The sequence below is a fragment of the Rhinatrema bivittatum genome, chromosome 1, assembly GCF_901001135.1.
Source record: "Rhinatrema bivittatum chromosome 1, aRhiBiv1.1, whole genome shotgun sequence".
In the NCBI taxonomy this organism is placed as follows: domain Eukaryota; kingdom Metazoa; phylum Chordata; class Amphibia; order Gymnophiona; family Rhinatrematidae; genus Rhinatrema; species Rhinatrema bivittatum.
This window is the reverse complement of record NC_042615.1, coordinates 424,721,998-424,749,377: the sequence shown is the minus strand read 5'-3', so window position 1 is coordinate 424,749,377 and position 27,380 is coordinate 424,721,998. Positions and strand designations below refer to the sequence as shown.

The 27,380-nt window shown below is 43.2% G+C and overlaps 1 protein-coding gene across 1 annotated transcript in view; it reads left to right on the top strand.

Annotated features, from left to right (window-relative positions):
• Positions 1 to 27,380, top strand: part of TSTD2 (thiosulfate sulfurtransferase like domain containing 2) — a 70,001-nt gene that overhangs the window by 21,122 nt on the left and 21,499 nt on the right. The window contains exons 4-8 of the mRNA XM_029603589.1: positions 457 to 565; positions 8,150 to 8,275; positions 8,464 to 8,569; positions 14,305 to 14,423; positions 26,474 to 26,632. Of these exons, the coding sequence (XP_029459449.1) occupies positions 457 to 565; positions 8,150 to 8,275; positions 8,464 to 8,569; positions 14,305 to 14,423; positions 26,474 to 26,632 (619 nt within the window). The remainder of the gene's footprint in view (positions 1 to 456; positions 566 to 8,149; positions 8,276 to 8,463; positions 8,570 to 14,304; positions 14,424 to 26,473; positions 26,633 to 27,380) is intronic.

The following is a 27,380-nucleotide window of genomic DNA, read 5'->3' as shown; positions in this document are numbered from 1 at the left end:
TCTGTCCAGTGCTCTCTCCTCAACATTGGTCTACCTTTCTCTTTTACTTCTAATTGCATCCTATACAAACTGCTCTTTATTTTAGCAGCAGTCACCTCACATACTCTTAGTTAGAACAGGGCTTCCCAGTAGGGTTTTCAGGATATCCACAATGAATATGCATGAGATACATTTGCATATACCGAGTTCTCCATGGCATGCTAATTTATCTCATGCATATTCATTGTGGATATCCTGAGAACCCTGTGGGGTCCCCAGGACAGTTTTGGGAAGTCCTGATTTAGAAGAAATGTGCTCAAAGCTCTCCTTGACTGCCTGGGGTTTAGGTTGTAAAACTGAAAATTTGCCACTGCAGTAGCTTTGCCTTTGTCTCTGGGTGAGGGAGTAAGATCACACGTGAGTTCTCTCCTCTCATGCTATTCTCTTGTAATGCTATTTTGCTCCTCTCTCTGCCAGCGGTCCAGGAGAGGTCCTGTTATACTACTGTTACTGCCTGGTAGAGGACCCTCAGCAGCTCTGTGCCTGGCAGCGGGCTCTGTGCCAGTGCCTGCACCTCACTGGCAAGGTAAGACTTGCAGCCGTCATGTAGAAGGGTGCAGGAGGGAGGGGGGCAGATGCTCTCTCTCAAGCATGGCGCCCTGTGTGGCTGCACTGTCCAAAATCCAGCCTTGGTCGCACCTATCTACTGGAAAGGTGCATCAGCATCTGCCCTGTCATTTCTGGCACTATCTTGTAAACCATCACCCCTACTCGATTAATCTCGGGTCAGTAAAAGTGACAAATCCCCAGGTATCTCCACATCTTCCCTACCCTCTCCCCACTTTGCCCCCCCCCCTCCTCTTCTTCTCCCATCCTGCTTTCTCTCTATTCTGAGTCCTCCCCTTATAGGGAGGCAGGAGCAGCTATGCTGAAGAGAAGCACTTCCTGCTTCCCAATCCCCATAGCTTATTTTCACTGGAGAAATGGTACCAGCAAATTGGCAACCAGAAATGTCATGCCCTGTTTTAGTATTTCCTCCCATCATGCCATTTTGGACAGGCATCTTCCCCTATGACTTCACGTACATCTGGAGGGGATGCTGCTGTACACTTCTCAAATGCTCTTTGTGGCAGGACTGCGGCAGTGCCCTTTCCTTTGTTCACTGTCTCAATCACCAAAACATCATACGACCAGGCATTTGTGGTAACAGCCCACATTTACTTTCTCACAGAGTCGGCTCCTTCACAAACAACAGCTTCATGTCTTGCCACCGTGGCTTTCAAACATTTACTAGGTAACCAAAAAAATGAAAGATAAAAATAAACTTTCCCTCATATATCAACAAACAAATTCACCCTAACCGAGGGAAAATAAAAAGTATACAACAATAATTTACAAAATAAATTCTCAAAAAATTAAATCTATCATAAGATATCAAAGATACAATCATGTATAAATACAGTCACTGGAAGTGTCAGCCCCAGTTTCCCCAGGTTATGAAATCACACAATTAACATTTCTGTATTTTATTTTTGGGATGGGTTTGGGATGAGTGAGTATGTGTATATGTGGGTTAATTGTGTGATTTTATAACCTGGGGAAACTGGGTCTGACACTTCCAGGATTACCATAATATGATTGTATCTTTTATATCTTATGATAGATTTAATTTTTTGAGAATTGATTTTGTAAATTATTGTTGTATACTTTTTATTTTCCCTCAGGGTGAATTTGTTTACAAACATTTACAACAGGCATTCTTTTCTGGGTTGACTTAATGTGGGTTACAACTTAATGTTGTAACCCACTCCTATCTCATTGTAGCCTTTCCCCATTGCCGACCCCAGCAGCAAGCTTCCCTAGTCTGTTTATCCAGATCTCTCCCACAGAAGTGGTAGCCCTTAGCTTATCTTGGTCACATCTGATCAGGGAGTTGCCTCTCCCTGCAGCCTCCTACCCCTAACATCTGCTTACTAGGGAGATTCTGTTTTCTCTCTATTTAAGCTTTTAATTGGCTCCACCAGGATCAAGTAATCACTATTACTTTTGCCTGCCATCAGTTCCTGTCTTCTGAAAGTGTCTAGGTATTATTTCAATGCATTGATAGTAATGGCAAAGGCCACCTAAGGCATACAGCCAAACAGGATAAAAGTTCTCCAAGAACAACAATGTAGTGTGGAATCTTTATGGATAGAATTCCATGTGAGAAGGGGAATGAAATAGCAGTGGGGATGTACTACCATCCACCTAACTAGAATGACCAGACAGACGATGAAATGCTAACAGAAATTAGAGAAGCTAACAAAATTAGCACACAGTAATAATGGGTGATTTCAATTACCCTGGCATTGACTGGGTAGATATCAAATCAGGATATGCCAAGGAAGTAAAGTTTCTAAAGGAAATAAATGATAGCTTTATTGCTCAGCTGGGTACAAGAACTGATAAGAGGAGGAATTATTTTAGATCTAATCTTCTTGGTCCAACACACTGTCACTAATCAATCTGTATTTCAAAACCATTAACACTTGGCTGTCTCATAATCATCTGAAATTGAACGCCGCAAAAAATGAAATTGTACATTTATCCACCATTCCTCCTGTCGCCCTCCCCCTCATCTTATATTTGACAACTGTACCATTCTCAACACTAACCAAGCACGCAACCTAGGAGTCACTCTGGATTCAAATCTATGCCTGTTAACATTTCCTCAGTTGTAAAAACCTCATTTTACAAATTCATTTTTTAAAAAGATTAAAACCTTTGTTGTACCCTGTCAACTTTCAAACCATTTTGCAAGCTCTAATCCTGTCTGAATTAGATTACTGCAATGCATTATATTTAGGGCTTCCTGATACTATGCTTCGACCTTACCTACATTAAAACCAGAGACCACATTACGCCAACCCTCCTCTCTCTGCACTGGTTTCCTGTATGGCAATGTATTCACTATAAAATCTTAGCTTTCATCCAAAACTTAATTCATAAACCTTCCGCTCTATGGATTTGCTTCTCTTTGTGTTTATACCAACCACCGCATCACCTCTGCTCTGTAGACAAAAACCTTCTTCAAATTCCAATGATTAAAACCGCAAAGCTTGACATAATCAGAAAGCATGCTTTCTCAGTAGCAGGTCCCTCAATCTGGAACTCAATTCCGGATATACTCAGGCTTTTGACAAACCCAAAGGAGTTTAAAAAAAAATTAAAAACGTATTTATGCGCTGTTGCATTCGGCAAACTCCAGGTAAACTGACCCCTCGCTTCTTGTTTTCCTTCTCCTGTGATCCTGAAGTTTTTAGTTCCTTTTGAACTTTCTGTTCTGACTTGTTTCTGTTATAGTTTTACTAATAGTATGTTTTAATTAAGTATGTTTATTTTTTGTAAACCGCCTAAACCTATACATATTGTATAGATGGTATATAAAAGAGTTTGTTTAAATAAATAAATAAATAAATAAATAAATAAATAAATAAATAAATAAATAAATAGATAGATAGATAGATAGATAGATAGATAGATAGATAGATAGATAGATAGATAGATAGATAGATAGATAGTGGAACACATGGTTTGATACGAGAGGTAATAATGTTGGGGCCACTTGGCAATAGTGATCATAACAATGTCAAATTTTACTTGATAACTGGAGGTAGGATATTAAAGAAATCTATTGCGATAGTTTTTAATTTTCAAAAGGAAAATAGAAAAATTGTTAGGAACAAACATAGAGGAGCAACTGCAAATGTTAAGATTTTACATCAGGCATGGATGCTGTTCAAGAATACCATATTGAAAGCCCAGATCAGATGTATTCCACGTATTAAAAAAGGTAGAAGGAAGGCCAAACTACTGCTGGCATGGTTTAAAGGAGAGGTGAAAGAGACTATTATAGCAAAAACATCTTTTGAAAAAATGGAAAAGGAACCCAAATGAAGAAAACTAGAAACAGCAAAAGTTAGCTGCAAAACATTAATTAAGGAAGGTTAAAACAAAATTTGAAAAGAAGTTTGCTGAAGAAGCAAAAATTCATAATAAAATTTTTTTCAAGTACATTTGAAGCAAAAAGCCTGCGAGGGTATTAGTTGGATCATTAGATGATTGAGGGGTAAAAGGTACCCTATTGGAGGACAAGGTCATAATAGAGAGATTAAATTATTTCTTTGCTTCAGTTTTTATTTTTTTATTTTGAAACAATTTTTATTGAGTTTTCAAATAGTCAATACAAAATATAAATGTTCTGGAGAGGCAGGAACTCTGCAACCCCTCTGGACATGAATCCCTACAGAAAACCTTGTGCCAAAAAACCTTCACATTACTCTACCCCTTAATCTTCCCCCCCCCCTTTCTTTTCCTGTGTCGTCCCCCCCCCAACCCACCCAGAACCCTAACGTCCAGAGAACCATGCTGTGACTTCAGGACTCAAAATCCTTCCCAAATTTAAGTTCCAAATTTACTTAATATATGCAAAGTAAGTCAGTCATTAAGAATCAAATTTCTAGAGTTATGAGGAAACGCCTGCAAGTAATGGTCCCAAATCATCAGAAATTGTTGGCGTTGAGGAGAGGTGCGTGAGCTGAAATCATCCATTCTCATCATATGATGAAGCTGATTGCGCCAAGTCCAAAAAGAAGGACCCCTAGTATCTCTCCATTGTAACAGAATCACTTTCTTTCCCACTAAACATGCTTTATTGCTTCAGTTTTTAAGACAGATACACATGCCAGAAGAGATATTTAAAAGTGATTATTTAAAGGAAATGAAACAAATCTCAGTAAACCTGAAAGATGTAATAGGGCAAATTGGCAAACTAAAGAGTAGCAAAATCACCTAGACCAGATGGTTTACATACCAGGGTACTGAATGAACTGAAACATGAAATTGCAGACCTATTATTATTAATCTGTATTCTATCATTAAAATCAGCTTTCGTACCTGAAGATTGGAGGGTGGACAATGTAACGCCAGTTTTTAAAAAGGGTTCCAGAGGTAATCCAGGAAACTACAGACCAGTAAACCTATGTCAGTGCCAAGAAAAATGATTGAAACTATTCTAAAGAACAAAATTGCTGAACATAGTTTAATAGGACAAACCAACATGGGTTTAACCAAGGGAAGTCTTGCCTTACTAATCTATTCATACATTAAAAAAATGTAAACATGTGGATAAAGGTGAGCCAGTTTATACAGTGTATCTAGACTTACAGAAAGCATTTGACAAAGTACTTCATGAGAGACTCTTGAGGAAATTAAAAAGTGATGGGATAGGAGGCAATGTTCTATTGTGGATTGAGAATTGGTTAAAGATAGAAAACAGAATAGGGCTAAATAGTCAATTTTCTCATTGAGAAAGGTGATGAGTGGATTGCCCCAGGGACCTGTGCTGGGGACCTGTGCTGTTTAATATATTGGTAAATGACCTAGAGATGGGAATAATGAGTGAGATGGTCAAATTTGCTGATGATACAAAATTATTCAAAGTTATTAAATCACAAAAGGACTGTGAGAAATTACTAGAGGACCTTGCAAAACTGGGAAATTGGGCATCCAAATGGCAGATGATGTTTAATGTTCAGAGGTGGACCAGTCACATTATGGCTGATGTTGTTGGAACTATGGCATGCCCAATATAATCAGGTTTAAGACTCTGGGTAGGATGTGGAAACAGATGACACAACATAAGGGGCACCGTGGAGCGGGTGACCCATCCTGATAGAGGGTCTCTGTAGAAGGACAAGAGCACTAAGGGAGGCATCATGGGAATGGTTGGAATTTGGAGTTGTTCAAGACACTCTTGCTGTACGAAGTCCCCCCGGGAGCTGGAGTCCACCAAAGCCCAGATGAAGTAACGTATGGAGACTTGCTCCAAGGATACGGGCAAGAGGAGCTGGGGTGTCGAGGCAGTGAGTCCTAAGGTCACTCACCCAACTGATTCTGGGTGTTGTATCCTCCCGCTTCTTGCGAAACATTGGGACAAGATATGGCCTTGAGCCGCACAATACAAGCAGGGTTCTAGTTGCCTGTTTTGGGTATTCTCCTCAGGTGCCAAACGACAGTGACCCAATTGCACAGGCTCTTCTGGTGGTAGGGTTACTGGCATGGCAGAATCAGGAGGAAGTGAGAGTTGAAGCAATGGGGCCAAGATTATGTCTTTCTTTGCTGAGTGGCCCTCTTGGGACCTCTCTTGGAGGCATCTAATCTGTCTTCTCCGTGAAGTCAATAAGTGCTTCCAGAGAGGTGGGCAGCTCCCAGGCAGCAAGCTCATCCTTAATTTGGGGAGAGACACCTTCAAGGAAGATTGGAAGGAGACAGTCTTCCCACCAATTGAGCTCTGATGCCAGGGTTCTAAATTAAATGGCATACTCTGCCAGCATTCTGGTGTTCTGTTGGAGATGGAATAAATCAGAACTCATAATAGTTATGCAACTGGGCTTCTTGAATGTACCAAAGCTTGTGCAGAAACCGATGGGTCGCTTTGCCCAATGATCATGGCCTCCACCTTCCAAGTCTCTCAACACCATGCAAGGAATCCAGAGGAACTCAGACCATGCCATATTGCCTCCAAAGAAATAACCTTAAAGTGGTCTACGAGCAATTATGTGAACAATTGGGTCAAGAAAGGTCCAAATGGAAAGATCTGGAAAAGGAACACAATCTTATGAGGAAAAAGCTTGAGTCCCTCATAACAGGAAAAGATGAAGAAATAGAAATCCTGTTCCAGACTTTAAGAACAAAGGGAGAGGAACGCCATAGTTCTGTCTAGTCCCATTAGTCTAGATCCCAAGGAGGTAGTAGATGTTTCCACCCTTGTGGTGGGGGGCTGTCCTCTGTCAAACTTTCCTGAAGAGGTCATTCCTTTACTTGTGGCTCAGCTTCCACCCCAGTAATCATACAAACTTGGGGAGAAAACCAATTGTTTGACTGTCGAAGCTACCAACCAAACCAGGAAACCCCTAGGGATCCAAAGGAGTCTTCATGTCTGGTACCCCTGCAAACCCAAGGCCTCAGGAGGGGAGCTTAAGAGGGTGGGGTACTGTTGCGATTGGTGGTCCACTGGTTGCCTCATGGATCGCCACGTTTACCTCCAGCCTGGCCTGAATTGCGGCAGGATGTTGCCAGCACTTGCGGCAAGACACTGACACCGAGTTCCTCCCAACTGACTGCCTTCTCCTATGTGACGAGACACTGCTGATGGTTCCTCTGCAATGCATCCATCCTAGGTGCATACACGTGGCTCCTCTCAGGCTTAAAGGGACTATGGTGGGAAAAGCCCCGTGTTCCCTGAAGATAATGTCTGATCCTGAGGCTTATAAAAGGCCTCTTCTGATTCTACCCCAGTGCCTCAGCAACAGGTTTCCTATAGCCGTGTAATGTGTGTTGCCTCAGCGTTCACTGCCTGCGTTCCTGGTCTTCAGTGTCTCCAGTTATAGGGGTCTTCGTTGTCTTCTGTCTTTGGTCTCATGTACAGTTCTTCAGTTCCTCTGCCTCCGTGCCTGCCCACCTGCCTGTGCTATTCCTCGCCTTCCTGCCTGCCTATCCATCCCGCCTTCCCTCTGGATGGATCTTCGGTTCTGACTTTGGCTTGCACATGGACTCTTCTTGAACTCTGCCTGCCACTGACCACTGCTTGTTATGTGATCATTCTTGAATTCCACCTGCCTTGGACTCTGGCCTGCTACTTGATCTCCTCCTTGGATCTTCAACTCTTCAGCAGAGGCCCCTCACCTAAGACCTGCCAGCTCTGGCACCCAAGGACTCAACCTAAGGGGAACGTGGGTTGGTATAGGCGAAGTTCCAGTTGGGCCTCTGCCTCACCTGACTCCGCCAGGCAACAGTGGAGATTCTGCACAGCTCCACCCTGTAGGTTGCGGCAACTGTATCTCAGTCCAAGGGTCCACGCATGTAACACTTACTGGTCTATAGTTTCCTGGATTACCCCTGGATCCCTTTTTAAAAATTGACGTTACATTGGCAACCCTCCAGCCTTCAGCTACTATAGACAATTTTAATAATTTATAAATACCAGTAGCAGGCCCAGGAGCACTTGTTTATACCAAGTCTGGAAAAGTCACGCATGCACACGACTGTTCAATAGTGATGAGGAGTACGTCGTGCGAGGCAGCCCAGACTTTCAGTCACATGATCTGATGTCCCCACCTCCTTCTCTCAGGTGCGAATTGCTGCAGAAGGAATTAACGGAACAGTCGGTGGGAGCAAAGTTGCCACCAACTTTTATATTGAAGCAATGGTTTCCCATCCGTTATTCAAAAGCCTCCTGTGCAGAGAGGACTTCAAGGTAAGAGGCGTTTTGCTGATGTTCAGTGACTCGCTGCTCAGCCCTTATTACCTTAGCTGCAAATCATTGTCATTTTCCTGTGAATAGGAGATACCATTGCCTTAGATTCTACATTTTGCTTTTGTATTAAGGATGTAAACAAAAAAAAAAAATTTGGCCATGGCTGATTTTGATTTTCCATCCGACAGACCAGTGAAGGAGGAGCTCACTGCTTTCCAGACCTTCGCGTTGGTGTGTTCCAGGAGATTGTACCCATGGGAATTGATCCAAATCACGTCTCCTACAAAAAAAGCGGTGCGTAGAAACATCAGGAGTATTCAAGGTTGCTCTCGTTATGCAGTGACTTGATGATCTGCTAGAGGGGAACAGTTTTGTATTAGTTTAAAAAAAACATTAGTGCTAACTGAGAAAATCATCCATGTTGGTTTGCTCAGCCTCAGATTTATGGTGTTTAACTCTGTGAAGGCAAAAAATACTTTCTAAATGAAAAATGATAGCCACAGTAAATCTTCCTTTTCTTGGGAGCCCCGCAGGCCCCATCTGAGAACTCACAGCTCACATAGGATGAGCTGATCAGATACTTTTCTGTTTGATGTAATTTGTGGCACTGCTCCAAATCTGATAGTTCTCAGGGGCTTAGGGAAATTTGCATAAGCAGTTTAAAAATATTTTGATTCACCCAACTTAAAAGCATAGGCCATGAAAAATACTACTCTGACACAGAACCATGAGCAGGGGATTCCAGGCAAGCTGGGATTGGATGAACTGGAATTTTGTGACAAACAGAAAAGGTAATAAACTATATTTAAAAAACCAGTATCTTGGCTTGGCAGACCCATTCTACAAAGCCAGTTTGTAATCTGTTTTCTGCAGCTGCCACTTTAAATACACATGGCCAGTATGCAAAAATAGTGCTGAAAAAAATATAACGGGAAAACTATCAAAAAATAGTTGTCCATTTTTGCCATCTGTCTTTTTGCTGCAGATTGCATTAACATCACAGCCTGATCAGAATCTGGCGACCTCGGGTACAACAGTGCATGCACCTAGCTAGCCTGGCTGTGATGTTTGCATTTATTTATTTAATTAGATTTATATCTCTCTTTTCAATACTTCAAAATGGATTATATTCAGGTACTGTGGGTATTTCTCTGTCCCCCAAGCGCTCACAATCAAACAGGGCCATTAATCAAAATGTGTTATGGCATTATTGCGGGCCTTTAAATTTTAGTCTGTCTCTCACATATATTCATACCCGCTGGTCTTTGATCATGTGACTGTGAAAATGCCAAGAAATGTACTTTTAACTAAATTGAACAGTCTAAAAAGGCTAATTAGACAAATTTAGAAATACAGGATGGGGATCACAGCAGAATCAATGGCAATGTATGCACTTATAATAATTTTGGGATTTTAGCTTCTCTTCCCAGGCCCATCTTTGCATTTTTTAATATTTTTTTTAAATGTGCTTCCACATTCTCCTGCAGGCCTCCACTCTCTTAATATTTAAATTTCTTAACAGTGAGCTTTAGAAACTCCATGCCAGTGCACCCAGTATTACTGATCCAAAACTAAGTGAGGTGAATGAATGTAAGATTTAGTTTTAACATTTTTTTCTATGTATGAAAGGTAACTGAATTATGAGTGTTTACGAAAGATGTGTGAATGGACTGTAGCCAGGATTGTAACCCTGATGATTGGAGCTACTGCACACAAGTTTCAAATCCGTGCTATTTCAGCCTCTTTGGTTGTCCACTCACACTGACTTGTCAATGAATGAAAAACTAAAATCCATATTTTCTCACATGGATAAAACAAATGTTATAAGTAATTTGATAGTATGTAGAGCTGGGTATATGTGAGAGATGTAGATGGAGTCTGTGGGTAAGTACTCGAGTGAGAATGTGAGGTTCCTCTTGCTCCCTTCACCTCTCGCTCACTAGACCCCAACAGTACTCCCTTCTGGAAACCACAAATCTGACTGTATTATGCAGTGCAACAATGGAAAAACAGAAACATCTTCACCCCTCACAAAACATCAAGAAATAAAATCAAAAGACATAACATTCATAATACAAAAACCATAATAAAAAGAATAAATGTCAAAACAGCTGAACATCCAATAATTTAAAAATCTTGCATACATTTGTTCTATTTAACAAGCACCAATAAAATATTTCAAAATATCTGACTAAAACATCCAATAATTAAAAAAATTACAAATTTTCCAAAACACCAATAAAATATTTCAGAACAGCAGAAAAATCAAATATTACCCAATAATTAAAATAAGGATTAAAAAATCTGTTCTCTCTACTTGGGATTTTTAATTTCCAGTCCATGCTGAGATTGTCATGGATTGGGGGCGGTAGAGCCACACAAACCAACTTCTCTCTCTCTCTCAACCATACTCCCTTTCGCATATACATGCCCATGCTCTCACATACATGTGTGTGTATGTATGCACCAGAGGGAGCCTGTGTGTGACACACAGGCTCATATACACACATAAAACATACACAGAGGGGATGGGGTTATTGCATACAAACTTTCTCCATTCTTTCTCTCACATATGCTCAATCATTTACACATGCTCATACATGTTCTCTCATGCATGCTCAGTCATATACACACACATATGCTTGTTCACTCTCTCATACTCAACTATATATACACACACACACACGCTCTTTCGCTTCCTCTCATGCTCGGTCATATACACACACACACACACATACTCGCTCAGTCTCTCTCCTATGCTCAGTCACCCACACACATACTTTCATATGCTCTCACTTGCTCAATCACACACACGCTCATATGATTTCTCACAAGATAAATCATACGTACACAGGCTCATATGCTCGTTCGCATTCCTAATCATTCTCACAAACATATGCTCTCTCTCACGCACACTCAATCACATTCACACGTTCGCTATCTCATGCTCAACTATCCACATACACGCTCGTTCAGTCTCTCTCACATGCTCAGTCACACACAATCTCATGCGCGCTCTCACACATTTTCATACTTCTTTCTCACACGCTCAGTCATTCACACACACAAACATTCATAGGCTCTCTCTCATCTAGCCTCCAGGTCTGATGCAGCATGGGGAGGGAGGCCAATGTTTTTGGGCATTACCTGGGCCATACTGCTCCTCTCTGCCAGGCAGGGATGGGAGGAGGCCCTTGGGCTGTGCTGCTCTGCACTATTGGAGCAGGGGAAGGGAGGAGGTGGCCAGTGGGGTGTTTGTTTTTTTTTGTTGCTCTGCAGGCCGCACTGCTCTTCATTGTGTGGGGGGTGGGAGGGAGGAGTGCTGACACTGTATTTTTTTTTTTAATTTAGAATGCAAATAAAAACATATCTTGAAAATTGTTCATGGTATCAGGTGGAAGATATGAGAAGATTTTATTTGCATAACTAAAATTTAAAAAAAAATACAGTGTCAGCATAGTTACATGGAACATGATTGATCTCTGACTTCCATCAGTTTTGCAGCTGCTCTTAAGCCATTATAAACTATTACTGAGCGATTCCACTTTTGTATATGTGTGTTGAGTAATATTGCATTGAGTGATATATTTTGTTATTGATTTGCTCAATAGACAGAGTGAACGAATCAATAACAACAAAATATATCACTCAATGCACTATGGCTCAACAATCTTACATTCATTGGTATTTGTTTTTGGCTCTCACACAGACACACAGACCTCAACTGAGTGGCAGACTTTAACTGGAGGTACAATCACACCGACATACACACTCACTGAGACACACCCAGACACACACACACCCATCTCCTTGCGGTCTACTCTTCTCTTCGGGCTGCGTTGAGATGGGCTCCACCACGGCCCCTGCTGGTCATCTTCCATCTTCAGGCCATGGTGAGATGGGCTTCACCGTGGTCCTGCCAGCTTTCCTGTACTGAAGGAAATAAGTTGTGCAGGAAATATTTGAACTTACCTAGGAAGCACTGGGCAGGTAAACAGTGGTATGGAAAAGCCAAATAGCACAAGCAAGATGTAAAGAACACAGGCAAAATCCACTTGCCACCAACAAGGCAGTGTTGCACGTTTATTGGGTGCACACTGAACAACCAGCCTATTGGAAGGCAGGCTGCTATGATGGCAACAAGAGATTGGCTGGCAGATTGAGCTTGTCACAAGCAAGGTAGTTACAGGTTGCAGTGCATGACTGGGAGGGGGAGAAGGAAGGGGCAAGGGAGACCACCACGGTACTGAAGGAATTTTGCTGTGGCACACTAGTGTGCCGTGGCACTGTGGTTGAGAAGCTCTGCCCTAACCTGAATCCCTGATATTTTAAGTTCATGAACATATGGGAATTAATCACAGTGTAACAAAGAGGCATCCTGTATTATAAAATAAAATGGTCAGAATGATTATAACAGGGCAGAAATGCCTGTTACCTTGGCTTCCAAACAGATAGGCTATATCTGTGTCTAGGCCCATATTCCCAATCCTCTGACTGAAGCTGCTTAGGACCCGGTCAGGATTCTCAGCTTGCAGACTGCAGTTGGTTAAGGCCAGGTGAAAACCCTTCCTTAATGACCTTGTTGGTTCCTTTGCCTGATCCATCCACCATTTTCACCTGCCCCAGACTCTTTCTATCCACTTCCCAGGAAATCTTGCTGGTTATGCATTTCCCATTTCACTAGTAATATCATATTTGAAATTCTTTAAGCAGCACTAAAATTTGATTAATCCTCTGGAAGCAACCAGGGCTCAGTGCTGCCTCACACACACACTTCATCTAATTAGTGTGGCATGATGTGCTGTTTTATGCGGGATAGTCCTATTTGTTAGGAAATTGTCTTATATCCTTCTTAATCAAGAACAGGATTCACTATTGTCCTGTTTTTCAAACTGACAATTTCATGCATGACCCACATCTGCAGATCTAGGATTTTAAAAGGGGGATGTGAATGGTGTGGAACATCATTGTCCCTCTTCTCCTCCCCTCTCACGTTCATCTTCCTCTCTGCTTTCAGATATCTCTATACCTACCACTTCCCATTTTTCTCTTTCTCCTGACCATGTTCATCTCCCATCTTCCTCTCCTTAGGTACCTCTCTTGCTCCTCCCGCCAGAAAGAAGTTCCTCCTCCATCAGAGTATTCTTTATCTCCCCCCACCCTTGGATTCCTCTCTCTCTCTCTTTTCCCTCAGGTTCTTCTTCATCTCCCGCTCCTCTCCTTCAGTTTTCTCTCAGGGCACAGAGAGAAGCAGAGACAGAGAAAGGTGGGCCTTTTAAATGTGGTAATATTTTGTACAGCTTTCAACCAGGAAACGTCTGTTCTGGAGGTGCGTCAGTTACCACACAAATCTGATTAGTCTACATTCATGAAGGTATTTGTCAGTGACGCCTCCCATAGCATGAAAGGACTGGATACCTTTTGACTGGATGCAATTCTTCACACTATCCAAGCTTGCAGGGAAGGGATTCTCAAACCCATGCAACCAGGCAGGCTTACAGTATATCGACAATAAATAAAAATGATTTAAGTTTGCATGTATAGAGACCTTGCATATGCACATTTTCTCATGCATATTCATTGTGGATATCCTGAAGACCCGATTGGTTGTGGGATCACCAGGATGTGTTTGGGAGGCTCTTCTGTAGGGGGCTCAGGAGGAATCTGACTAAGCTGCTTAAAAGTTTCAAGTTCATCCAGTTTAAAAACAAAATGTTTCATTTATAAAAGGGAGGTGCTGTCACTTGCAGTATCGACTTTTGAAGTGTTAAGCAACCAGTTTGTGGTGGTACAAAGCTGCAGTGTGATGGGCTGATGAGGCTTTCTGATTTCAGGGGCTTCAAAGATGAAGAAAGCCACAGACATGACACTAGAATGAAGATCCTTAAAAATAAGGCACCACATGGCCTTTATAGCATTTCCTAGGCATCTTCAGTTTTGTCATGTGCAGAACAATACTCTACCAGCAATATACTTTTTTTTTTATATGTATGCATATTAATTTTTGTTTCATTTTTTCCTGTTTTTAGGAATCCATTTATTGCCAGAGGAGTTCCATAAAGAAGTTGAAAAATATTTATCAACGACCAATCAGTCAAAAAGCGACACCATTTTGTTGGACTGTAGAAACTTTTATGAAAGCAAAATAGTAAGTGATGTGGCCGCGAGGTCAATATTTGGAGAGCTGGTGAATAGCAAAAGTATCGGGAAAATTTTGCATGCAGCTTGTCCTAATTATCTAGTGGGACTTACATGCACAAGTCTTCTATTAGATGTGTTCAGATAACGTTGCATGTGTAACTTTATACGGGCAACGTCAGGACTGTGATTTTTCTGACCAGAGTTGAACATGTAACTTTAGCCGGAAAAACACGCAATAAGCATGCGCGCTGGCTAAAGTTTAGCCCTGCCCCATCCCCAGAACTCCTCCATTGACACCCCTTTTGGTTCAAATAAATTTTGGGCACACAGTAAATTGTAAGCACAAATTTTATGCAGTCAGCAATGGAGAAATATTGAAAACCTGTTTTTTTGTGCGCATAACTCGAACAGTTGCATACCCAAAGGCTTCAGTATTGAGCTCTGAAAGGTTGTAGCAAGGAATATCTGCAGCTTTGAGAGCAGTTCCATGGTCACATGGCGCCATTCCAAGCATACCCACTGTTAGCATCCTTGCTAAGATAAATTCATGGGATGCCAAGCACAGATGCTTATTGGCGATGTTTGAAACTACTTCAGAAAGAGCCTCATGACTACCTAGCACAGTTTTATGTATTGCTTTCAGGCTTCCTTTAGGGTAGGCATTTCAAGCATCACTATTTGTTGGCATTGGAAATAAGGTGACGCTGAGGTGGATGTGACATCTCTCCTGGAGATGGCTGCTTAACTCTAGCGCTCAGACCAGATACGCAACAAAGCTTTTATAAGTGTGGATTCAGATAAACAACTATTAGAAAACCACTGTCCGGTGCGGGAAGGTTTTGTTGGATATGGGTTTCTGGCAAAAAAACGGCAGAAATAAAAACATTCTTTGAATCCAGCAATGCAGGTCCAAAGCACAGGAGTTGCTCACAGAAGTCACAGTGACAGGGCTTCCTCAGAGTCTGATAAGGAGAGCGCAGTGGGAATGGAAAATGGTGTGGAAAGTAAAGAGTTGACTCAAGCATATCTAAAGCTGTGGTTTCATGACCCAAAAAGAGACCTAATGGCGGCTAAAAGTGAAATCTTGGAAATGATGACTGATCTGAAGGAAAATCACAGAGATTGATGCCAGAATAGAACTGAAACAGCACACAGATGATAATGAGGGGAAGCTAACTGAAGTGAAAGAGACACCAATCACAAAAACTTGGAATACCTCCATCATGTGCAGCGACTGAATGCTCAACAAGCCCGCTGGTCCCTGTTTTTTGTACATTTCAACTTTGAGCTAAGGTATCAACCGACCAGCAAGAACGTTCAAGCGGACGCCCTTTCCCGGTCCTCCCAGGCATATTATTGACCCAGCTTGGATCCTTCTGGCTGCCTCCATAACTGTTCCTCCAGAGAAGACTGTCGTTCCCTGCAAACTCAGAGAAAAGGTATTAACATGGTCCTATGATTCCTGTGTTGCAGGTCGCCCTGGATGGGTCCGAACTCTTGTGCTGCTCCAGAAATACTACTGGTGGCCTCAGATGCACAGGGATGTTTGGGCTTATGTGGATTCCTGTTCTACCTGTGCACAGCAGAAACCCCTGTGGGATGACCCTGGGGGCTGTTACAGCCATTTCAATCCCCCAGGAAACCCTGGACCCATCTGTCCACTGACTTTATAGTGGATCTCCCGCTCTCTAATGGCTGCACAGTTATTTGGGTCATAGTCGACCGTTTCTCAAAGGTGGCTCACTTCATTCCACACCCTGGACTTCCCACAGCTCCGGAGTTGGCACGATTATTCACATACCATGTCTTCCATTTACACGGCCTGCCCAAACATATCATCTCCAAACAAGGAGTACAATTTATGGCCAAATACTGGCGCACTCTTTGCAAAAAATTCAACATTTCACTGGATTTTAGAACAGCGTACCACCCCCAGGGAAATGGGCAGTCTGCGTGGACCAACTGCACTCTCAAGAACTTCCTTAGAATGTACGCAAATGAATGCCAAGACAACTGGGCATTCCTCTTATCATGGGCAGAATTCTCCCACAACTCCCACGTATGAGCAGCTACAGGCTCTTCACCTTTTCAAATCATTTATGGAAAACAACCATCACCCCCATTATCTATTCCATTAACAGTCCCCTCATCTGCAGCCCAGTTAACCACCCAAGAGCTCCAGTGACTCTGGATTCACACCAATGAAATGCTCCAAAGAATGGCCAAAAGGGACAAACAGTCTATGGACGTGCATCGAAGACCTGCACCACAGTTTAAACCAGGGGAGAGTGTCTGGCTGTGCCAGATTCAGACCGTGCACACTGGCATTCTGCCCAGGGTGTCTGACCTGGGGGGGCTAATCTCACTGAGGTTTACACTGGGGCCACCTGAGGAGCTTATCATCTGCCTGCAAACAGGATTACCTTGAGGGCTTACCCAATATAAACACACCCACACACACACACAATTACTGGGATTATACCTGGGGGCTTGAACCCAGGAGCTTATTCTGTACCAAAGAGCCACACACACTTCTTATTCAGTACATCACAGTTCCAGGTACTTAGGAAAGTAAGTTTATTTGAGCAATAGGAGGATAGAACAAATAAAATCAGACAATACAGAAGTAAAAAGCTTACATGTTTCCAAAGGATCAGCCTGTGCCATCACGTCCAGGAGCCAGCTCTTCCCCCTCTCTCTAGCTGTTATTTTCTCCTTATACATTAAGGGCCAGATTTTCTAATCTACGTCCGATTTTATAACATGTGTGCGCAGCCGCGCGCATGTTATAAAATCCAGGGTCAGCGTGTGCATGGGGGTGCACAATTGTGCAACATGCGCATGCTGAGCCACGCAGCCTTCCTCCGAGGCCGCTCCGAAATCGGAGCGGCCTCGGAGGGAACTTTCCTTCTGCCCCTCCCCCACCTTCCCCTCCCTTCCCCTACCTAACCCGCCCCCCAGCCCTACCTAAACCCCCCCTTACCTTTATCCTATAAGTTGCGCCTGCCTCCGGGTAGGTTTAGGTTGCGTGGGCCGGCCATTGGCCGGCCTGCGATTCCGGGCACAGCAACAAAGGGCAGCTGTGCCTGGAGGCCCCGCCCCTGCCCCATCCCTTTTTTCAAGCCCCGGGACATGTGCGTGTTGCCGAGCCTATGCAAAATAGGCTCGGCGCGCGCAGGAGGGGTTTAAAAGGGTTACACACGTATATCACGCGCGTAACCCTTTTAAAATCCGCCCCTAAATGCTTGGGAAAGCAGCATTGTTCCCTCCCTCTAAGTTCTTATCAAATTTTAGGCACAGCTGTGTGGCCTTAACTTTCTCTCAGGCTTTAGTATGTTAATTGCTTGCTTTCTCATCATAGACCTACTGAAATAATTAAATTAAACCGCCTCTTGCCTGTTTGTAAACATTTCACAGTGCAAAACAGTCAATAGGAGTTCACTCAGAGGTTGGCCTGCGGCCTTCAAACAAAATCTGTGTCTGGGTGAGAACTTTGAATCCATATGGCCTAACCTCTATATACATAACAAAAAATGACTCTAACACTGGCTTAGCACCGGCCACATCTAACTCCGGATGCCCTCTGTGCAGCTTTTTCCCCAGTACATTGGACTATTTACCATCCTGCGTCAGCTCCGCCCCGTAACCTATCAGCTACTTCCACTCTACTTCCATTCTGGGCATCCACAACGTGTTTCACATATCGCTATTAAAGCCTCTAATCCTCTCTTGGCTCTCTAGGAAACTACCTGAGTCTCAAGAGGTATCCTCGGAAGATAATGCCATTTACGAAGTAAAGGAGGTCTTAGACATCAGATGACAGGGCAAGAGATGGGAATACCTTATTTCATGGGAAGGATACAGCCAGGAGGAGAATACATGGGAGTTGGCCTCTAATATTCTGGATAAAAAAATTCCTGAAATAATTTCATGCCACAGACTCCAAGAAACATAAATCCTCAGAGAGGGGGTTTAGGAGAGGGGTTACTGTTGTGTTCGGTGGTCTGTGGGATGGGCCTGCAGATCTCTGCTCTTAACTCCAGCCCAGGCCCGCGCACACTGCCTCCCAACCCTATGGCCGGCCTCCCCGACAAAGATGTGGTCCTCCGGCACAATGTGACTAGGCCATCACTGTCAACCTCTTCAGGGGAGTTTGTTAGGCAGATGCACGCACTTGACTTGTCACTATTTAAAGGGCCTGTGGCAAGAGAATCCCCACAGCGCCCTTTGGTTACATCAAAGTTCCTCACTACTTAAGCTGCCTCTCCCTGCAGTCAACGCCTCGGCAATAGGTTTTCTTCTCTGAAAGTGTGCATTGCCTCAGCGTTTCAGTGCTCCTCGGTTCCTGCTTGTGTTCCTTAGTTCCTGTGTCTGTTCCTGGTTCCTGTGTAAGCAGTCTGGTCTCTGTTCCTGAGTTCTTGTCTTCCTCGTGGTCAGTCTTCAGTGTCTTCATCCTGCCATGTGGTTCCTTGTTCTCCATTCTTCCCTTCATTCTTCGTCTCTTCAGATGGACTTCTGGATTTAACTTTGGATTGGACATTGACGTTGCTTCATCTCTACCTGCCACTGACCACTGCTCGCTTACCATTCTGATTGTACTCTGCCTGCCACCGACCTTTGCCCATACCTTGACTCCAAGTGAATGTCGCCCTCCTCTGACTGAAACCTGAACCTGATCTTGGTCACCTGCCCTGACCATTGCTGGACTCAAACTTTGCTTCTCTTCTTAGTGATGGTCTGCAACATCTTCATCTCGATGGATCTTCACCTCTACAAAGGCCTGCACCTAAAGTCCAGCCGGCCGAGGGCTCAAAGTAAGGGAATTGAGGGCTGGTATTGGTGAAGCTCCACTTGGACCTCTGCTTCAGCCAGCCCCACCTGTCAACAGTGGGGACCTACAGGGCTCCTTCCCTGCAGATTGTGCCAACTCTAACCTCACCCTAAGCGTCTTGCAACACTTCCTCTGTGTGTCTCTCTCTCACACGCTAACACACACACACACACGAGCGCGTTTCCTCTGTGTGTTTTTCACACACACACACATTTCCTCTGTGTGCCTCTCTCTCACACACTAACATACACACACATGCTTCCTCTGTGTGTGTCTGTTTTACACACTAGCACACACATATGCTTCCTCTGTGTCTCTCTCTCACACATTAACACACACATACTTCCTGTGTGTGTCTCTCTCACACATTAACACAAACACACGTTTCCTCTGTGTGTGGCTCTCTTACACATACACATGCGTGTCCTGTATGTGTCTTTCTCACATACTAACACACATACACATGCTTCCTCTGTATGCCTCTCTCTCACATACTAACACACACATGCAGACAAAAACTGAATTGGAAACTACAATAAGCCAGATTCTCTATGCAGTGCAACACTGGAAAAGCAGAACCATCACTATTCCTAAAAACAATACAACCAAGAAATATAAATCAAGCAGAGTAGTAAGACCATACTAAAAAATATACATATCAAAACAGCTGATGAATCGAATTACCAAATACTAATAAAATATTTCAAAACAGCAGACACATTACATCCAATAATTTAAACTAACAAGAATAAATAAAAATCTCTCACTCTCCATACCTGGGAACTTTAGATTTCTAGTCATCCTGAGATTGGCGTAAATTGGAAGAGAGTGCACAAACTGTAACCCCTCTCAAACACATATATACAGGCACACATGCACAGGCACAGGCGGGCACTGTCTCATACATGCACAGGCACTCTCTCTCACAGACACCCGTGCAGGCACAGGCACTCTCTCTCACAGAAACCTACACAGGCACTCACAGACACACACACATCCAGGCCCCCTCTTATGCACACACACTCACCCTTTCATTCACAGCCACTCACAGCAGTCTCACCCTGTCACACACTTTTTGGACCTCTTTAACCACTGGCTGATCAACAGGACCTCCTCATCTGCCGCCGGCTCCAGGGAAATGCTGACCGCATTGCAGGGCCTCTTCATCTGCCGCCGGCTCGGAGGAAACGCCAGTGGCACCGAAGGTCCTCTTCTTCCACCGCAGGACCTTGCTTGTGCTGGCAGGGAGTGGAAACCCCACCAGCACATCACTTCTCCTTGCTGCCACAACACCTTTGCCCCCCCCCCCCCCCTTAGTACACCACTGGTTCAGCTTCAAAAAGTGCATGGGAAAAATAGTTGGGCTGCTGGATCTTTGGGGGCGGTGGATGTGTGAACCCGATCAGTAGAGATTACACATTTTACTCGGCACCACATTCTACTTATTTTAGAATGGATATGCGATTTTTGGCCTCCTCCTTAATGGGACAAGTGTCAAGAGCTCATATCGAGGGTAAGGTCTGGATGGATCATGACCCAATACTATTAGAGATTAAACGTTTTAGTCCATATAGTCCAAAAAGGTTCTGGAATTTATATTTCATGTTATTAAAAACAAAGATTTGTAAAAAGATTCAACAGGAGGGCCAAAATTATACGCAGTTGAATAATATGCATGAAAACAATCCTTCCATATTTTGGTATTAAAGTGTGCTGAGAGGTGAATGGATTATGTGGGCATTGCAGAAGAAAACAGGTAAACAGCAGAAGGAGAGGGATCTGGGGGAAGAGATGGAGAAATTGGAAATGAATCACAAAAGAACAAGCTCCATTAAGTTATTGGGGAAGTTAGAATGGTTGAGGGCACAACTGAAGGAAATGGCCATGGATAAAATTAACTTTCAAATGCTCAGGGTAAAGCAGGCCTATTTTGAGCATGGTAATAAGGTGCCTAAATTACCGGCCTTTAAACTGAAAACACAAGTGGCTCAAACACATATACATAAAGTACAGGATTGTATAGGGAAATGTATAGGTGACCCAGAACAGATTTTGTTCCGGGTCTCCTTCAACAGAGATTTGTATCTCTGTTGAAGGTGTTGTATAATTATCTTTTACAAACTGGGGGTCTTCTACCTTATATGAAGATGGCAGGGGTAATGGTGTTACTCAAAGAAGGTAAAGACAAAGCATTATGTGGATCATATATAGAACGTTATCTTTACTGAATATCGATATTAAACTGCTGGCTAAAATATTAACTGATAGGTTGGCCAAAGTGATGCCTTACTTGATCCAGGAGGATCAATCTGGTTTTATTGTGGGAAAAAGGGCATCTTCCCAGCATGGCAAGTTCTTATGTTCTTACGTTCTTATGTATTAAATGCAATTTGAGTGGTGAAGGAGAGTAAAAAGCCCTCCTTACTGCTGTTGGTTGACCCTGACAAGGGTGTTTATGTATGGGGAGTTGAGGAAGATATGTATTGGAAGACAATTTTATTACCTGGGTATGGAAATTATATGACCATCCTCAAGCGTGTATTAAGGTCAATGGGGATTATTCAGAGGCCTTTGTATTGGAAAAGGGAACTAGACAAGGGGGCCTGCTCTTCCCATTGCTCTTTGCCTTAGTAATGGAGCCCCTAGCACAAAACAAATTGGAGAATCTGACCATTCAGGGAATACAGGTAGGACAGTGTAGTTACAAGATATCACTCTTTGCAGATGTTGCCATATTTACTTTGGTGAATCCAGTTATATCATTGCCTATCATGATTTAGGAACTTCAGGCGTATGCTGGTGTTGCAGGGTTCAAGGTGAATACGATAAAATCTGGGATATACCAGATATGTTAACAATGTGTTTGAAAGAAAACTTCCCATTTAAATGGCCCCAGTCCAGCAGTATATGAAATATTGAGGAATAAAAATTACTAGGGATATTCAGCAGATGATGCAATTGGATTACTCTTCTCTATTAAATACCAGAAAGATAGATCTACACGGAGTCACACTAATATTTCATAGTTGGGGAGGATAGCCACCCTTAAAATGAATGCTTTACCAAGATTGGGCTACTTAATTCAGACACATTTCCAATAGCTATTGGACAATGTTGAACAAAATTCGGAAAAAATTATCTGGAGACATAAGCCTCCTAGGGTGTCAAAGACGATAATGTACCTGCTGAAGGGAATGGGTAGGTTGGGAGTCCCCAATTTTGAAAAATATTATAAAGTATTACAACTTAGAGTGGTGGTAGAGTGGCTTGACCGACCTAAGAAACGGCAGTGGGTAAATATGGAGTAACAGTTGGTGACCTGGATTGCAAACTGGTTGACGGACAGAAGACAATGTGTGATGGTAAATGGAACTTTCTCTGAAGAGAGAGCGGTGTTAAGTGGTGTATCGCAAGGATCGGTGTTGGGACCGGTCCTGTTCAATATCTTTGTGAGTGACATTGCGGAAGGGATAGAAGGTAAGATTTGTCTTTTTGCGGATGACACTAAGATCTGCAACAGAGTGGACACGCCGGAAGGAGTGGAGAGAATGAGACGGGATTTAAGGAAACTGGAAGAGTGGTCGAAGATATGGCAGCTGAGATTCAATGCCAAGAAGTGCAAAGTCATGCATATGGGGAGTGGAAATCCGAATGAACTGTATTCGATTGGGGGGGGGGGGGGGAGGCTGATGTGCACGGAGCAGGAGAGAGACCTAGGGATTATAGTGTCTAATGATATGAAGTCTGCAAAACAATGCGACAAGGCGATAGCAAAAGCCAGAAGAATGCTGGGCTGCATAGAGAGAGGAATATCGAGTAAGAAAAGGGAAGTGATTATCCCCTTGTACAGGTCCTTGGTGAGGCCTCACCTGGAGTACTGTGTTGAGTTCTGGAGACCGTATCTACAAAGAGACATAGACAAGATGGAAGCGGTACAGAGAAGGGCGACCAGAAAGGTGGAGGGTCTTCATCGGATGTCATACGAGGAGAGATTGAAGAATCTAAATATGTACACCCTGGAGGAAAGGAGGAGCAGGGGTGATATGATTCAGACCTTCAGATACTTGAAAAACTTTAACGATCCAAAGACAACGACAAACCTTTTCCGTCAGAAAAAAATCAGCAGAACCAGAGGTCACGAGCTGAGGCTCCAGGGAGGAAGACTAAGAACCAATGTCAGGAAGTATTTCTTCACGGAGAGAGTGGTGGATGCCTGGAATGCCCTTCCGGAGGAAGTGGTGAAGTCCAAAACTGTGAAGGACTTCAAAGGGGCGTGGGATAAACATTGTGGATCCATCAGGTCTAGAGGACATGTATAAAGAGGAGGCAGCAAAACACTGCACGGAGTGGCAGTAGCCACAGAGGCATTCACGGAGCGGGATGCCAGTGGTTGGTGTTCCACCTTCACGGAGCGGAAGGATGGAGGGCTGCCATCTCCAAATTAAAAAAAACCCAAACAAAAACAAAAAAAAAAAACATGGGTGGGTAAGAGTATGTAAAATTAACGGAGAGTTCATAGGCTATAGGTATTACCAATTATTAGGCTTATTCAATATTTGTTGATAGTTAATGTGGCTTTCAATGCATACTTCACTTTCAATGCATATCCAGCATAGCTCTCTGCTTCAACGGCAGGGGAGAAGTAAAACTAATAGTTCACGCTTATCCAGCATAGCTCTCTGCTTCAACGGCAAGGGAGAAGAAAAACTGATACTTCACGCATATCCAGAATAGCTCTCTGCTTCAACGGCAGGGGAGAAGAAAAACAACCAATAAGGGCTGAATAACATAGTCTGGGTAAACAAATAAGTATGGGTGTAGCTTGCTTGTTGCGGTGGTTACTACCCCTAACTAATCAAGCTTGATATTTCACTTGGATGCAGCTCCATCACTGCTCTCTGCATTAATGGTGGGGGTGAAAGGGTAATAGAACCAAGGGTTGCTAAGGAGCCAGGAGAAACAGATAAGTATGAAAGGAAAGAAGTGTGAAGCTTGCTGGGCAGACTGGATGGGCCGATTGGTCTTCTTCTGCCGTCATTTCTATGTAACAGTATCTTAGGAATATTCCCCTTCATTATGTGTGGTTATTGAAGAGGAGAAGACATCTCAAAGAGATAATTAATCCCATATGAACTCAACATGTCTGTTTCCCGCCCCCTGCCAATAACCTTTGAACCATTCATGTAATTCAAATTTCTGGCATAAATAGCAGTATACCCAGTAACCACTGACTCACACTTTTCACGTGTTCCCAATGTCCCCTACACTTAAACTTCCTATTTCTTTTTCTTTTCTAAAGGAAAGCCGGTCAGTTGACATGTCAGGAAGGCATTACATAGAAACATAGAAATGACGGCAGAAGAAGACCAAACGGCCCATCCAATCTGCCCCGCAAGTTTCGCACTTTTTTTTTCTCATACTTATCTGTTTCTCTTGGCTCTTAGTAACCTTTTGGTTCTATTTCCCTTCCACCCCCACCATTAATGTAGAGAGCAGTGTTGGAACTGCATCTAAGTGAAATATCTAGCTTAATTAGTTAGGGGTAGTAATCGCCGCAATAAGCAAGCTACACCCATGATTATTTGTTTACTCAGACTATGTAATTCAGTCCTTGTTGGTTGTTGTCTGTATATAGATCCACTTTTCTTCATTCCCCCTGCCGTTGAAGCAGGATATGCTGGATATGCATTGAAAGTGAAGTAGCAGACTTTCTCCCCTGCAGTTGAAGCAGAGAGCTATGCTGGATATGTGTGAAGTATCAGACTTTCTCCCCTGCCGTTGAAGCATTGAGCTACCTACTCTCAATTAGTGACTCTAGATCTCGGATCAGATGTGGGTCAGTTATGAAAGGGCTCTAGCAAACTTGATCAAAGCCTTTGAAAATTGACTGGGCTGAGCAGATAAATTTAGCTGCTCAGAATCTGGGTGTGATCAGGTCACTGGGAGAAAGTTAGGTGGCTAACTAGGCCAGATAAATGTAGAAGCTGCAGTAGCCGGCCAGTGATCATCAACTGTCTCTCTCCATGCCATCTGCCCTTCCACCTACCAGATTTCAAATATAGTCCCTGGCCAACAGCTTTTTGATACCTATTCTTAATGGAATGATGTAATGGGGCTGAGAGGTTCTCCTGTTCCCACGCCTCCTGCCAGTCTCTCAGTCAAAAAACGTGGTGGGTGAGAAATCTCTACTGATCCCTCTCTCCAACTCCCTTTGCCTTCCTCCTACCAGAATCCCCTAAAGCAGGGTTGTCCAACTCCAGTCCTCGAGGGCCACAAACCAGTCTGGTTTATAGACTCTCTCTAATGAACATACATGAGACAGTGCATGCAAATTTATCTCATGCATATTCATTAGGGTTACTTTGAAAATCAGATTGGTTTGAGGCCCTCGAGGACTGGAGTTGTACACCCATGCCCTAAAGGCTACCATAAAAGCTACCCCAGCTGAACCGGAAGGAGAATTCAGGTTTACCTTCTCTTGGCTTGATGTTCGGGTTGCTAGGAGCATTGACAGAGCAAACACTGGATGCCAAACTGGGAGGAGGTAAACCTGGGTCCTCCTCCCAGCTCAGCTGAGATAGCTTTAAATGGGAGGTATTTGGAGGGAGACCTCATGGCCTGCTACAGTTTTGAGTGTATCATTTAGGAGTGGCTCTAGGGCCTTGGGGAGAGTGGTCAATGCTGGCAGCACATGAGCACCATGGTTGGGCTCATCCTTGGAAGTCCACTTCTCATCCAGAGCATGTGTTCTGGAGTGGTGGATGAGAACAGAAAAGGGGGGGGGGGCAAAATAAATTAGAAATACAAACTTGGTGTAGGTGTTTCTTTTCCATAACTAAAAAAAAATACATAAAGAAAAAAAATTGTAAGCAGATCAAATTCAGCTAGAATTGCCTCATCACAGACACATGCACTGTATTAGCAAACAAAAATATCCTTATAAGCTTGACTCAATATTCTGGCACATGAAAGTCTTTTTCCTAAAATTTGCAATAAGCCATGCCAAAAAAATCCAAACAAAACAAAACATAAAAAGGGGAATCCAGTAAAAGATAAAACTGCCAGCCAAAAGCCGTTTGGCAGATCTTCCTGCTGAATCTGCTCCAGTTTTGTGTATAGTAGGGCATGTTTACCATGCTGCCTGTCTGCATTTCCATGCTTTATTTTGCTAAAAATATATTCTCAGTTGTTCTTCTCACCTCACTCCTTTTATTCTTTGTCTCCAGGGAAAATTCCAGAACTGTTTAGCTCCCGATATCAGGAAATTCAGCTACTTCCCAGACTACGTGGATCAGAACCTTGAGCTCTTCCGGAATAAGAAGGTGCTGATGTACTGCACTGGAGGGATCCGGTGCGAGCGGGGCTCAGCCTACCTGAGATCAAAGGTGAGCCTCTCTTTCTTGGTTTATCCATCTGTTTTATTTGTTGTTTTAGTTCTTTGAAATTTAAAAGAGAAGGCAAGTGGAGGGCTTAGAAATAAGATATCAAGGGTGCATTGCAAAAAAAAAAAAAAAAATAATAATAAAGCTAATTTTTTAAAGCTTTCTAACACAGCCCTGGCCTGGCTGTGGAAGGACCATAAGCAGCAAAGTAGCTGACACTTAATGCCAATGCAAAAGATGCTTATCAGTCCCATGTGGCCCCACTGTATGTATGAAAATGTAGTCCTGCTTTTCTGGATGAAATCAGAATTACAATTCCATGTATACAGTGGGGAAAAAATCAGAAGTACATTAGCATCTTCAAGATTCGCTCTGGGTGCATTGGCAACCCCACTGATGCTCTGGAGTGATTTTCTCACAGATGCCATGGACAGTAAAATAAATATGCCTTGTTTTAATTAGAAATAAAATTGCCCTTTCTGGGGGTAGTGCTGCTCCTTCTCTGGATTTTCTTTTAAAGATAACATGTGTGGGTGGGGGTGGGGGGTGGGGGGGGTGTTGTGGGAGAAGGGCGTGAGGTACGCCTGGGAGCAGAGGCAGGAAAGGCTGCAGTCACTGTTGTGCTTTCACCCGCCACTAGGTGGCATCCTCTCAAGCATTTCAGCAGAGTGGGTTGCTAACTTTAAATTTTTTTAAAATCTGATTATACACAGAAAAGTACTTAAAAGGCAGATACCTTTCATTCACTTCT